This window comes from Schistocerca piceifrons, chromosome X (genome assembly GCF_021461385.2).
Source record: "Schistocerca piceifrons isolate TAMUIC-IGC-003096 chromosome X, iqSchPice1.1, whole genome shotgun sequence".
NCBI classification, from domain to species: Eukaryota; Metazoa; Arthropoda; class Insecta; order Orthoptera; family Acrididae; genus Schistocerca; species Schistocerca piceifrons.
The window spans coordinates 146496126-146511343 of NC_060149.1; the positions used below are offsets into that span (position 1 = coordinate 146496126).

A 15218-nucleotide genomic window follows, 5' to 3' on the forward strand; every position below is an offset into this window, starting at 1 on the left:
AGGCTGTCAATAGCTATGTATTACATTTACGAACGACTTATAACGGAACGATCACATAGATGGTGTTGTAAAGAAGGAGAACAAAAGACTGCGTTTTATTGGCAGAATACTTAGAAGCAGCAACAAATCATCTAAGGAGACTGGCTACTTTACGCTTCTCCATCCTCTGTTAAAGTATTCCCGTGCGGTATGGGATCCTTGCCGGAAAGGAGTGATACAGAACACCGAAATAGGTCAGAGAAGGGCAGCTTGTTTTGTATTATCGAAATATAGGGGAAGAGAATCACGGACATGATACACGAACTGGCGCAGCAATCACTAAAACAAAGGCGTTTTTCGTTGCGGTGGGATCTTATCACGAAATTTTAATCACGGTTTGTCTCCTCTGAATGCGAAAATATTTTGCTGACGCCTACCTACATAGGGAGGAATGATCATCGTCATAAAATAAAACGAACCAGAGCTCTCATGGGAAGATTTACGTGTTTACTTTTCTCGTCGAGCTGTTCGAATGTGGAACGGTAGAAATCTCAAAGGTGGTTCGATGAACCCTCTGCCAGGCAACTGTGAATGGCAGTGAAGTCATTTGGATGTAGATATTTGTTAAGTATGAAATTAAAACTCATCTCTGTGGCACACAGGCTGTTGTGTGTACATGCTATAGATGTTAAACTTGGCCGTGCTGGACACTACTGCCACTGTGTTAGTTCTCAGTAACCGCCGGATTCTCATCTTGTTTCAGCAACTAGCCAGATTAAAATTCTGTATCGCATCAAAAAGTGAAGTACGATTTAGGATAAATTCACGTGAGAAAGATCAAATTTAGGTCAACGTCCTTTTGCAGTGTAGAACGCGGTTCTGTATAAACAGATGTAACGATAGCTCTAGCGAACGATGGAAGAGAGGTTCTACTCATTATCACTGTTCAGGAATAGTTGAGAACTTTAATTATTCTTACTGATCATTTAAATCGGCTATAGAATGTTTGCACTTCAGAGTAAGAAATCGGTTCCATCCTACCGCTATATTTATAAATGAAATTATACCGGTTGTAAGGAAAAATATTGTTGTTGTTGTTGTTGTGGTCTTCAGAGACTGGTTTGATGCAGCTCTCCATGCTACTCCATCCTGTGCAAGATTCTTCATCTCCCAGTGCCTACTGCAGTCTACATTCTTCTGAATTTGCTTAGTGTATTCATCTCTTGGTCTCCCTCTACGATTTTTACCCTCCACGCTGCCCTCCAGTGCTAAATTGGTGATCCCTTGATGCATCGGAACATGTTCTACCAAACGACCCCTTCATCTAGTCAAGTTGTGCCACAAACTCCTCTTCTCCCCAATACTATTCAATACCTCCTCATTAGTTAGGTGATCTACCCATCTAATCTTCAACATTCTTCTGTAGCACCACATTTCGAAAGCTTCTTTTCTCTTCTCGTCTAAACTACTTATCGTCCACCTTTCACTTCCATACATATCTACGCTCCATATAAATACTTTCAGAAACGAGTTCCTGACACTTAAATCTATACTCAATGTTAACAAATTTCTCTTCTTCAGAAACGTTTTCCTTGTCATTGCCAGTCTACATTTTATGTCCTCTCTACTTCGACCATCATCTGTTATTTTGCTCCACAAATAGCAAAATTCATATACTATTTTAACTGTCTCATTTCCTATTCTACTTCCCTCAGCATCACCCGATATAATTTGACTACATTCCATTATCCTCGTTTTGCTTTTGTTGATGTTCGCCTTATATCCTCCTTTCAAGACACTGTCCATTCTGTTCAACTGCTCTTCCAGGTCCTTTGCTGTTTCTGACAGATTTACAATGTCATCGGCGAACCTCAAAGATTTTATTTCTTGTCCATGGATTTTAATTCCCACTCCGCATTTTTCTATTGTTTCCTTTACTGCTTGCTAAATACAGATTGAATAACATCGGGGATAGGCTACAACCCTGTCTCACTCCATTCCCAACCACTGCTTCCCTTTCCTGACCCTCGATTCTTATAACTGCCATCTGTTTTCTGTACAAATTATTAATAGCCTTTCGCTCCCTGTATTTTACCTCTGCCACCTTCAGAATTTGAAAGAGAGTATTCCAGTCAACAGTGTCAAAAGCTTTCTCTAAGTCTACAAATGCTAGTAACGGTGGTCTGCCTTTCCTTAATCTATCTTCTAAAATAAGTCGTAGGGTCAGTATTTCCTCACGTATTTCAACATTTCTACAGAATCCAAACTGATCTTCCCCGAGGTCGGCTTCTACCAGTTTTTCCATTTGTCTGTAAAGAATTCGTATTGGTATCTTGCAGCTGTGACTTTATTAAACTGGTAGGTCGGTAATTTTCACATCTGTCAACACCTGCTTTTTTTGGGATTGGAATTATTATATCCTTCTTGACGTCTGTGGGTATTTCGCCTGTCTCATACATCTTGCTCACTAGATGGCTATCAGTAGTTCTAATGGAATGTTGTCTACTCCCGGGGCCTTGTTTCGACTTAGATCTTTGAGTGCTCTGTCAAACTCTTCACGCAGTGTCATACCTCCCATTTCATCTAGATATACATCCTCTTCCATTTCCATAATATTACCCTCAAGTACACTTGTATGTACTCCTTCCGCCTTTCTGTCTTCCCTTCTTAGCTTACAACTGGCTGGTTTTCCATCTGAGATCTTGATACTCATACAAGTGGTTCTCTTTCCTCCAAAGGTCTCTTTAAATTTCCTGTAATCAGTATGTATCTTACCCCTAGGGATATATGCCTCTACGTCCTTACATTCATCTTCTATCCATCCCTGCTTAGCCATTTTGCACTTCCTTTCGATCTCATTTTTGAAACGTTTGTATTTATTTTTGCCTGCTTCATTTACTGCATTTTTATATTTTCTCCTTTCATCAATTAAATTCAATATATCTTCTGTTACCCAAGGAGTTCTACTAGCCCTCGTCTTTTTACCTACTTGATCCTCTGCTGCCTTCACTACTTCATCTCTCAAAGCTACCCATTCTTCTTCTACTGTGTGTCTCCCTGAAACTCTGTACAACCTCTGGGTTAGTCAGTTTATCCAGGTCCCACCTCCTTAAATTCCCACCTTTTTGCAGTTTCTTCAGTTTTAGTCTACAGTTCATAACCAGTAGATTGTGGTCAGAGTCCACATCTGCTCCTGGAAATGTCTTACTGTTTAAAATCTAGTTCCTAAATCTCTGTCTTACCATTGTATAATCTATCTGAAACATTACAGTATCTCCAGGCCTCTTCCATGTATACAACCTTCTTTCATGATTCTTGACCCAAATTTTAGCTGTTATTAAGTTATGCTCTGTCCAAAATTCTACCAGGCGGCTTCCTCTTTCATTCCTCACCCCCATTCCATATTCACCTACTACGTTTCCTTCTCTTCCTTTTCCTACTGTCGAATTCCAATCACCCACGACTATTAAATTTTCGTCTCCCCTCACTATCTGAATAATTTCTTTTATCTCATCATACAGTTCATCAAACTCTTCTTCATCTGCAGAGCTAGTTGGCATACAAACTTGTACTACTGTGGTAGGCGTGGGCTTCGTATCTATCTTGGCCGCAAGAATAAGTTCACTATGCTGTTTGTAGTAGCTTACACGTATTCCTATTTTTTATTTATTATTAAACCTACTCCTGCATTACCCCTATTCGATTTTGTATTTATAACTCTGTATTCAACTGATCAGAAGTCTTGTTCCTCCTGCCACCGAACTTCACTGATTCCCACTATATCTAACTTTAACCGATCCATTTACCTTTTTAAATTTTCGAACCTACCTGCCCGATTAAGGGATCTGACATTCCACGCTCCGATCCGTAGAACGCCAGTTTTCTTTCTCCTGATAACGACGTCCTCTTGAGTAGTTCCCGCCCAGAGATCCGAATGGGGGACTATTTTACCGTTCGGAATATTTTACCCAAGAGGACGCCATCATCATTTAACCACATAGTAAATCTGCGTGCCCTCGGGAAAAATTACGGCTATAGTTTCCCCTTGCTTTCAGCTGTTCGCAGTACCAGCACAGCAAGGTCGTTTTGATTGATGTTACAAAGCCAGATCAGTCAATCATCCAGACGGTTGCCCCTGCAACTACTGAAAAGGCTGCTGCCCCTCTTCAGGAACCACACGTTTGTCTGGCCTCTCAACAGATACCCCTCCGTTGTGGTTGCACCTACGGTACGGCCATCTGTATCGCTGAGGCACGAAAGCCTCCCCACCAACGGCAAGGTCAATGCTTCAGAGGGGGGGGGGGCAGCGGGGATATTAGATGTTTTAAATGTGGTTTTAACATATTATGTGAGATCTGACAATAGCATCCCAACGATCTTACCGGGAATCGCCAGCTAAACACGAACAACTATCGTTATCGTGTAGTAGAATGACAAGGAACTGCAAAAGAAAATAATGTACCGGAGGTTATGTTGGGAATTCTTGCTGTTGGTGATAAAAATATTAGAACCAAGATTAAAATAATCTAAAGAAAATGGAAATGATTCTAGAAATAATAATAAATCTCAAAATGATGCTACATGTGTGAAAAACAGTGACACTGTTTTGAATTAAGCTCATTTAAAACTATCTAGAAGAGATAGGCAACCAATAAATTTTTCCCTTTCAAGGTATGTTGAACACTGTATAAACTCTAAGATCATACGATGCTGATCTGTTCAGTAGGTCTGGTGGATCAAACACGTCTGGCTGAGAAACCGCCACTTTAGTTGGTGTGTGCTCGGCCTATCCATATCTAGCGGAAAAATAAAAGAGGGAATCTTTTCGATAATTAAAATTAAAGCACGCTGGATATGCACAATACATTAGACAAAGAGTTGGTAAGCCTCAGGATGAAAAACGGCTCTGAGCACTATGGGACTTAACTTCTTAGGTTATCAGTCCCCTAGAACTTAGAACTACCTACACCTAACTAACCTAAGGACATCACACACAACCATGCCCGAGGCAGGATTCGAACCTGCGACCGTAGCGGCCGCCTCAGGGTGAGCTCAGATCTCTCTAATTTTGACTTTATGGTCTTTCCGCGAAATATATGTAGGAGCAACCAATATACTGGTAGACTCTTCTAGGAAAGTAAGTTCTCAGAAGTTTACCAGTAAACCCCACCGTTAGACACAACGACTGTCTTTTAGTATCTGCTACTGGATTTGTATGAGCATCTCTGTGACGATTTTGCGTTCACTAAACCACCCTATGACGGAATGCATTGCTCTTACTTGGCTATTTTCTATTTCCTCTTTCAATTCTATCTCATACAAGTCCTAAGACGAGGAGCAAAATTCAAATATTGTGGGAATTAGGATTCTGTAAGCTACTGCTTGCGTGGGTGGGCTATATTTTTTGAGGATTCTTCCAATGAATCTCAGTCTGGAATTTTATGTGGTCGTTCCACTTTAAATCGCTCAGTGGGTATACTCCCAAATATTTAATGGATGTGACTCCTTCTAGTGATAGTCGTGCAGTCGTGTATCATATACCGGCGAATCTTTTCACCAATTTGTGTGCAATACGTTGTTTCATCCGTTTACGTTGAGAGTCAGTTGCCGTCACCAGCACCATGCGCCAATCTTCTGCAAGTCTTGTTGCATTTCGCAACAGTTTTCTCGTATCGCGACTTTTCTGTATACATCATCACGCACGAAAAGTCTCACGAAACTTCTGACGTTATTGACTAGGTCATTTATCTCCACATATACGTTCATGGTGCAGTACAATCGGTGTTTCTGATGGATTCACGATATGCACCCTTTTAACAGCTGAAACGTCTTATTTTCAGTCACGTAATGGCTTCCATTAAATAGGGTTCTGCACCAATGGACTATGAATGTGCTGTTACATGCTAATAATTTAAGTAACTTATTTAGTAGTGCTTATGCTGAAATTCACTTATGCCTGTCATTGTAAGAACCGTTTATACTTCGAAAAACCTTTCTCTAGATTTTCAGATTTCATTTGTATATTTTATTTATTTTAATTGTCAATAAATTCATATAAAACAAATAATAATATCTGTTTATTATTACGTCTTCGGACGAGACGTATGTTTCAGATGTAAATTTATTCACTTTAGATAGTGTCAAAGCACAATTTTATGATGTTGGTAGTTTTCTGCAATGCATTATTCATATTTTATGTCCTGGAATATGCTATAATGCCTGACTCTAGCTTAACTTTTTGTTTCAGGTTCATCGCCTGCAGGAGATGGCGGTAAGTCCACAATAAGGAGACGGCATAATTGGCCCCTGGTACTACAGCCACGTTATTTTTGAACAAATAAGTTGACAATTACACGTTCTCTGAATGTGCTGTAACAAGCAAGAATAATCTAAAATACTTTGGAATTACGAGGTATAGGAACTTAAAGGGGACGTATTGAGTTCACATGTTTCATACACATTCTCGCCGACCGGAGTGACCGAGCGGTTCTAGGCGCTACAGTCTGGAACCGCCCGACCGCTACGGTCGCAGGCTCGAATCCTGCCTCGGGCATGGATGTGTGTGATGTCCTTAGGTGAGTTAGGTTTAAGTAGTTCTAAGTTCTAGGGGACTGATGACCTCAGAAGTTGAGTCCCATAGTGCTCAGAGCCATTTGAACCATACACATCCTCGATCGGGTATATGTACACTGACAGAAAGGAATCGCAACACCAAAAAATAATTTATGTAGAGTAATGAAATTTCGAGAATACATTTGTCTAGGATTTAAGTGATTAACGTTGCAAGATCACAGGTTAATGTTAAGTGTGAGATAACCTATTGCAAACGTGAAATTCTAGTACATTAGTAACGGATTTAACTGACAGAATGTTGAATGCAAGCATGTAAACGTGCATGCATTGTATTTTACAGGTGTCGGATGTCAGTTTGTGAGCTACCTGCCAGGGTAGCCGAGCGCGCTAACGTGCTACTTACTGGACTCGGGTAGGCGCGCCGGCCCCGGATCGAATCCGCCCGGCGGATTAACGACGAGGGCCGGTGTGCCGGCCAGCCTGGATGTGGTTTTTAGGCGGTTTTCCTCATCCTGCTAGGTGAATACCGTGATGTCCCCTCGTTCCACTTCAGTTACACGCGTCGCAGACATTTGCAACACTGTTTCACGATTTCCACTAGACGCACACAGTTGGGGTACACTGATTCCGTCCTGGGGGATACGGGGTGGCGGCAGGAAGTGCATCCGGCCATCTCTAACACTAACACTGCCAAATCCGTTGTAACCACGCCAACCCTGCGATTGCTGTGGGACTATGGCGTAAGCGAAAGAAAGAAAGAAAAGGAAAGACAGGATGTCAGTTTTTGGGATGGAGTTTCATGCCTGTTGCACTTGGTCAGTCAATACAGGGACTGTTAATGTTGGTTGTGGATGACGCTGGAGTTGCCGTCCGATGATGGTCCATATGTGCTCGATTGGAGACAGGTCTGGTGATAGAACAGGCGAATGCAGCATATCGATACTCTGTAGAGCATGATGGGTTACAACAGCGGCATGTGGGAGAGCGTTATTCGGTTGGATAAGACCCCTGGAATGTTGCTCATAAATGGCAGCACAACAGGTCGAATCACCAGATTGACCTACGAATTTACAGTCAGGGTATGTAGGATAACATTGAGAGTGCTGCTGCTGTCAGACGAAATCGCACCCCAGACCATCACTCAAGGTGTAGGTCAGGTGTGACTAGCACGCGGACAGGTTGGATGCAGGCTCTCAACTGCCCTCCTAACCAACACACAGCCATCACTGGCACCGAGACAGAACCAGCTTCCATCAGAAAAAGCGACAGACCTCCATCCTGCCCTGCAGTGGGCTCTCGCTTGACATCACTGAAGTCACAAATGGATGTGGTCTGGGGTCAGTAGAATGCACGACACCACTGAAGTCCAAATGGATGTGGTCTGGGGTAAGTGGAATGCACGAACAGGGCCTACAGCTCGGAGTTGTCCTTGAAGTAACTGTCACATGGTGCCAACTGCTGCTCAGATTGCTGCTGCGGGCAGATGCAGTACGATTCGCCAGAGCCATACGCCAAATACGATGGCCTTCCCTCTCGGTAGTGGCAAGCGGCCGCCCGGAGCTCGACCTTATTGCGACCGTACATTATCGTGAGCACCGATGCCGGCAATCATGTACAGTGGCTACGTACCTGACAAATTTTTCTCCAGTATCGTAGAAGGAACATCCAACTTCTCGTAGCCCTTTTATACGACCCCATTCAAACTCAGTGAAGTGTTGATGATGGCGTCTTTGTCGCCTTAAAGACATTCTTGACTAACATCAACTCACCATGTCCAGTTTCAAAGGTAACTAACACTCACAACCGTTTCAGCGTGTATTTAAAGCAAACCTGATTTGCATCCACATAGTTGCGCTACTAGTGCCACTCTTATGCGACTGGCGCAAAATCTGAATAGATATCTTTCAGATGTAGAAACACGCCTACCAACTTTCGTTTATGTCGCACAATTCCTTCTTGGTGCTGTGATTGTTTTCCTTCAGTCTGTTTAGGCCGAGAGTGATGGAGCGTTGGTTAACATTTTTGAGGCACATTTGGGAGGAATGGCTTCCAAATCTCTGTCCATTCGTCCAGACTTATCTTACCTTCCGTTTTCCTAAATGACTTTAAGCGAATGCTGGAATCACACATGTTACGACCTATAGGCAGTTCACTCCTGATTCTTGTCCAGTTGAGCAAATTGCTCCATGTCTAATGAGTTTAATGTCGACGGGTTATTAAACTCTAACTTCTCTCTTTCTAAAAGAATGCGGTTATTGAAACGCATATTCCTTGAGTTCAACTGTGAGGTCGGACACAGATGAAGTCCACTTAAAAGAACGCTTCATTTGTTACCACGACACTGCAAAAACACACACACACAAAAGAGAATAACATCGGTGCTAATGAAATGCGATGTAATACACGGTAGTCGAGTGTCTCAGGAAGCGTTATTTGCTAACGAACTCACAATGCGATTTCAGAGAACCGGTCATTTCTGAAAGAATCTATCTGAGATTCTTTTAGTAAAAATGTTTAATTTTTTTGGTTCTCCTCTGGCAGATGCATCATACTGAGGTCTCTCTTCGGCAATTTTGTGCTGATGAAGAAAGCCGACGCTACCATCATTCATCTCTGAAAGGCCCCCTATCTTGAATGGCTCTGAGCACTATGGGACTTAACTACTGTGGTCATCAGTCCCCTAGAACTTAGAACTACTTAAACCTAACTAACCTAAGGACATCACACACATCCATGCCCGAGACAGGATTCGAACCTGCGACCGTAGCGGTCATGCGGTTCCAGACTGTAGCGCCTATAACCGCACGGCCACTCCGGCCGGCTCCCCAATCTTGAATAACGGATAGTTTACAAGGAAAACATTATTAAACTGAGCTAAGAAAAGCAAATTTACAGCCCACATGGCGCATATATAGAAAGTTTTAGATTTTAACAGGTCGTGGCCGAGTTTCTAGAAGAGAGGTTAACTCTCCATGGAATTTAGAGGAGATGACTTCTTAATTAAAGGTAGCATTTAATCTTGCTTGTACTTTAGAATTCAGATGCAACGTAAACAATCCAGAGTTTGTGACCATCTTTGATTTCATTGATGGACTTCCCCGATGCGCATTGTACAACGAAAGTGTCCGAATCATATATAAGAAAGTAGAAGACATGAATAAACTATGTAGAATACGAGTATAACAAACAGCCCCAGCAGAAGTGGATTAGTGTCAATGACTAAAACATTACTAGATGTCTTGTACATATCAGTTGCAGTTATATACGCTTGTTGTAAGTTCACGTCACAGTAAGCACATAATAGATGTTCTTCTTCCACTGTAGTAACTAGTAACTGTTTTTAAAAAGTCAAATCTTTAAATATTCGGGGCACTTGGAAACAGTTTTCTGAAATCTTTACTAAAAAGCCCTTATTCCACGGTATCTGGAAGCTTATGGCTTTCTGTTCACTTTTGATGTATAAAAATAGTTGTTGTGGGACCAACAGTTTGACTTTTAAATGAAGGTTGTGTCGTAAGGTCCGGTACAGCCTGAATGTGTTACAGCATCCAAACTAATTAAGATATTCACGTCAACTTTGGCTTATGTGTCACACTATCTCACGAAGTTTTTATGTCATTCAATCAATTTCTTTGGTGGCCCGTACAGCATTCTACATCTACATCCATAAGCCCGCAAGTCACCTGACGATGTGTGGCGGAGGGTACCTTTAGTACCTCTATCGGTTCTCCCTTCTATTCCAGTCTCGTATTGTTCGTGGAAAGAAAGATTGTCGGTATGCCTCTGTGTGGGCTCTAATCTCTCTGATTTTATCCTCATGGTCTCTTTGCGAGATATACGTAGGAGGGAGCAATATACTGCTTGACTCCTCGGCGAAGGTATGTTCTCGAAACTTCAACAAAAGCCCGTACCGAGCTACTGAGCGTCTCTCTTGCAGAGTCCTCCACTAGAGTTTATCTATTATCTCCGTAACGCTTTCGCGATTACTAAATGATCCTGTAACGAAGCGCGCTGCTCTCCGTTGGATCTTCTCTATCTCTTCTATCAACCCTATCTGGTACGGATCCCACACTGCTGATCAGTATTCGAGCAGTGGGCGAACAAGTGTACTGTAACCTACTTCATTTGTTTTCGGACTGCATTTCCTTAGGATTATTCCAATGAATCTCAGTCTGGCATCTGCTTTACCGACGATTAATTTTATATGGTCATTCCATTTTAAATCACTCCTAATGCCTACTCCCAGGTAATTTATGGAATTAACTGCTTCCAGTTGCTGACCTGCTATATTGTAGCTAAATGATGAAGGATCTTTCTTTCTATGTATTCGCTGCACATTACACTTGTATACATTGAGACTCAATTGCCATTCCCTAGACCATGCGTCAACTCGTTGCAGATCCTCCTGCGTTTCAGTACAATTTTCCATTGTTACAACCTCTCGATATACAACAGCATCATCCGCAAAAAGCCTCAGTGAACTTCCGATGTTATGCACAAGGTCATTTATATATATTGTGAATAGCAACGGTCCTACGACGCTCCCCTGCGTCACACCTGAAATAACTTACTTCGGAAGACTTCTCTCCATTGCCAATGACAGCCTCTATTCAAGCTCTATCCACATTCAGCGCAACATACTCGCGTCAACTGTAGCAATGACAGCAAAAATTCGGTTCTTTAAATCATTGATGTGGTTGACAGGCATTTGGTTGTCTCTGTCCTTGATATGTCATCATCGAAAGAAGTCCATAGGTGTAATGTGGGATGTCCAGGGCGGGCAGGGAATGGAACCATCCCTGCCAATCCAGAGATCTGGAAACACCTGGTCTGGAACGTATTGTACATTCTAACAGGGGAATAGTCGGATCCGACATGCCGAAACTTACCCTGAAATTTTCCACACAGGAAGAATACACCTAAAGAAATGCACTGTCAAAATTTCAGCTGCTAATGCCCACAGCAAGCACTTTACACATTTTTGCCGCACGAAGAACCGCTTATAACAGTAGTTTGTGCAGCTCCTCCTGCCCAGCGTGCGATTCGGCAAATAAGCAGTTGCAAACGTACCAAGAGGACGTAGCGCAGCGTTGTACGAGACCCAAGGTGCACACTAGACAATTTTAAGCACTAAAAACATACCAAAAACGTCTCAGAGCATTAATTTTTTTCAACAACTCGTACTTCGTATCGATGGCTAAATTGTTTCAGATGCAATTGTCACACAAGTGCCTAGCAGATGAAAGAAGAAAATTGCAGTATATAAAGGTACAGTCGTGGACAAAACGAGCGAGACCCCTCGCCTGTTCGTTATGCTGACCCGCACAGCTTTAAAGTCTGCTATACAGTATAACAGGCAAGGCGACGAAGTGCTACCAACATACTATGCACAGGCGTGAATTTGAAAAACTATCCGAACTTTGTCAGACTGTTTTCAATTATGTCTAAGACTATATTAATGCTGATTAGTGTGCTAAACACAACACTTAATTATAAGATATAAATGAAAGAAGAAACGCTAATTAGTATGGACTGTACTAATAAAAATGAATTTCAGCTTATCGAAATAACATAACTGTTTTAGTAAGACAAAGTACCCCAGATCGATACGAATTAGCAAAATATTATGCACATTCGGCCGCGAAACGGTCTGTGTCAATGTTCAGACAAGTCATACTGGATTACCTTTGCTGACCTACCATGAAAGTGTGCAAATTTAGCAATGAGTGAAGATTCATAACGAAATTCATTTAAAAAGCAATTCAATTATTGACAGAAGCGGAAAAAGTAGACAGTAACAAGTACGAAATTCTACAAGAGTTTCATATTGACATCTACAGAGCGCCGGTACAGAATAAAGGTAGCAAAAAAACGTATTGGGGGCGTGAGAAATTCTTAAAATTGCTTTATTGATAGTCTATCTGCCTCCATCAAGATTAGAACCGAAAACAAACCACACCTCCCTTGCAGTAGCAAGCACCTTTCACTACGCTAGCAGACAGCCCAGGCAAACAGCCCTCTATTATTACCCCAAACATGAATAAGCCGGCAATTTCGCAATGAAAATGGCAAAATGATCTGCAGTTTCTGTTCATAGGGCTTTCTGGACTCAAAAACATGAATTTTCTACCTTTATGTCACCGCTTATGTGACAATCATTCGGGATGTTTATCGAAATACCAAATACTGTTATTAGCGAGTATATTTAATAGGCCGGCCGCGGTGGCCGAGCGGTTCTAGGAGCTACAGTCTGGAACTGCGCGACCGCTACGGTCGCAGGTTCGAATTCTGCCTCGGGCATGGATGTGTATGATGTCCTTAGGTGAGTTAGGTTTAAGTAGTTCTAAGTTCTAGGGGGCTGATGACCTAAGCAGTTAAGTTCCCTAGTGCTCAGAGCCATTTGGACCATTTTTTGAAATTTAGTAGGATTCTGCACCACCCCAGAAAATAAACGGCGACATAGCTGCCAAAAGTATTCTACAATGTTTCGACTTCTCCATTAGACCCGACACAGCCAGGAAACGTTCATTAGCCGAAGTGTTTCTTAAGCGTTGGGAATGCTCGCACTTCTAAAACGCGGTGGTCTAAATGCTAGGATCTGAATTACCACATGCATAGGCAAATGGATTTTATTTGCTTTCCTGTAAACGTGATTTGGATCGAAAGCGTACCTACGATTAATATGCTGATGTATCGACTGCAACTACAACATTTCGAATAAAGAGTAGGGGGTGTTATTTATGCGGCCCTCATCTTCAATAACTGTCGTAGTTATTTTCGTTGTTAGGATTTAGTGATCTAAATCGGCTAAAATGGAACCCTACTAGTCTCACTTTCTTGACCGTCTATCTGTCTACCCAAACCCTAAAACCCGTGCCGTCCGCGGTGGCCGAGCGGTTCCAGGCGCTACAGTCTCGAACAGCGCGACCGCTAGGGTCGCAGGTTCGAATCCTGCCTCGGGCATGGATGTGTGTGATGTCCTTAGGTTAGTTAGGATTAAGTAGTTCTAAGTTCTAGGGGACTGGTGACCTCAGAAGTTAAGTCCCACAGTGCTTAGAGCCTTTTGAACCATTTGAACCTAAAACCCGTTTACCTCGAGTACGGGTAGACATAATAAGAGGAAATGTATCGCACTTCCTACGGTATACGGTCCCTTGGTGGTGTAAAAAAGTGAGCTTCTATGTGAACGCACTCTAAAGATACGGCTGTTTATGTAAAGAAAATTTACGCAACGGTAATCCAGTATGACTGGTCTGAACGTTGACACAGACCGTTTCGCGGCCGAATGTGCATAATATTTTGCTAATTCGTAACGATGTGGGGTACTTTGTCTTACTATAACAGTTGTGTTATCTCGATGAGCTGAAATTCATTTTTGTTAATACAGTTCACACTAATTAGCGTTTCTTCTTTCATTTAAATCTTATAATTACTTGTTTGTTTAACACACTAATCAGCATTAATATAGTCTTAGACATGATTGAAAACAGTCTGACAAAGTTCGGATGGTTTTTCAAATTCACGTCTGTGCATAGTATGTTGGTAGCACTTCGTCGCGTTGCCTGTTATGCTGTGTAGGAGACTTTAAAGCCGTGCGGATCAGCATAACGAAAAGGCGAGGGCTCTCGCTCGTTTTGTCCACGACTGTACATTACAGACGACTTCCATCAATAGAGACTGTATGAAACTTCCTGGCAGATTAAAACTGTGTGCCCGACCGAGACTCGAACTCGGGACCTTTTCCTTTCGCGGGCCTGTGCTCTGCCATCTGAGCTACCGAAGCACGACTCAGGCCTGGTACTCACAGCTTTACTTCTGCCAGTACAGGTTTACTTCGCAGGAGAGCTTCTGTAAAGTTTGGAAGGTAGGAGACGAGCACTTGCCCGCGAAAGGCAAAGGTCCCGAGTTCGAGTCTCGGTCGGGCCCACAGTTTTAATCAGCCAAGAAGTTTCATATCAGCGCACACTCCGCTGCAGAGTGAAAATCTCATTCTGAATAGGGACTGTAATTTGTTGACAGTAAATGTTTAATAAGAATTCCTGTAGGACAGTTCTTATGATAATTTTTGAATAATGTGTATTTTACCAACAATGGAACAGTTCCTTGTTTACTTCCTGCAGGTATCACAAAAATGCCAAGTGTCTACTGTGTGACGAAAACAAACACTTTCCCTACACGAGGCACACTTCATGAGAGATAAATTAATTCATTCAGGCAGTTCACAGTAATTACTAGTGTTTTATTTAGATAGAAGAGAAGGTAGTAAGAAATGGTCGTGGCCGTTTTTCTGCATGTTGTGCTGCCTACCAGACATACTTGATCAAATTCGTAAAATGTGGTGATATGAACTGACAAAGAAATGACTGAAATATGACGACACTGTTCCGCTGATAAACCTGAAGTGACAAATTATACTGCCCGACAATTTTCTGAAAGATGCTTTACACTGTTGAATCTTTTTAATCGAGGGACTGAATCACGCTATTACCACCGGGTGGAATCCAACTTATATTTCGTTGTCCTCCTAAAGACAGGTGTCGTTGTGTCCAGGCCAAGAGCCCAACAAAAGCAACGATTTATTTTCTGCCAATGGTAAGGAGACGTTTCGGATGTAACATTGAAAATTATTCTCTCCCATTTTTCCAGTTATTGCTAAGTCGATTACA

General features: G+C 42.1%; 1 protein-coding gene across 1 annotated transcript in view; it reads left to right on the forward strand.

The window, feature by feature from the left end:
* The window catches only part of LOC124722225 (vitellogenin-like), a gene marked incomplete at its 3' end in the record, with an annotated part of 444892 nt that overhangs the window by 25327 nt on the left and 404347 nt on the right, over positions 1 to 15218 (forward strand). The window contains exon 2 of the mRNA XM_047247418.1: positions 6227 to 6250. Coding sequence (XP_047103374.1) covers positions 6227 to 6250 — 24 coding nt within the window. The remainder of the gene's footprint in view (positions 1 to 6226; positions 6251 to 15218) is intronic.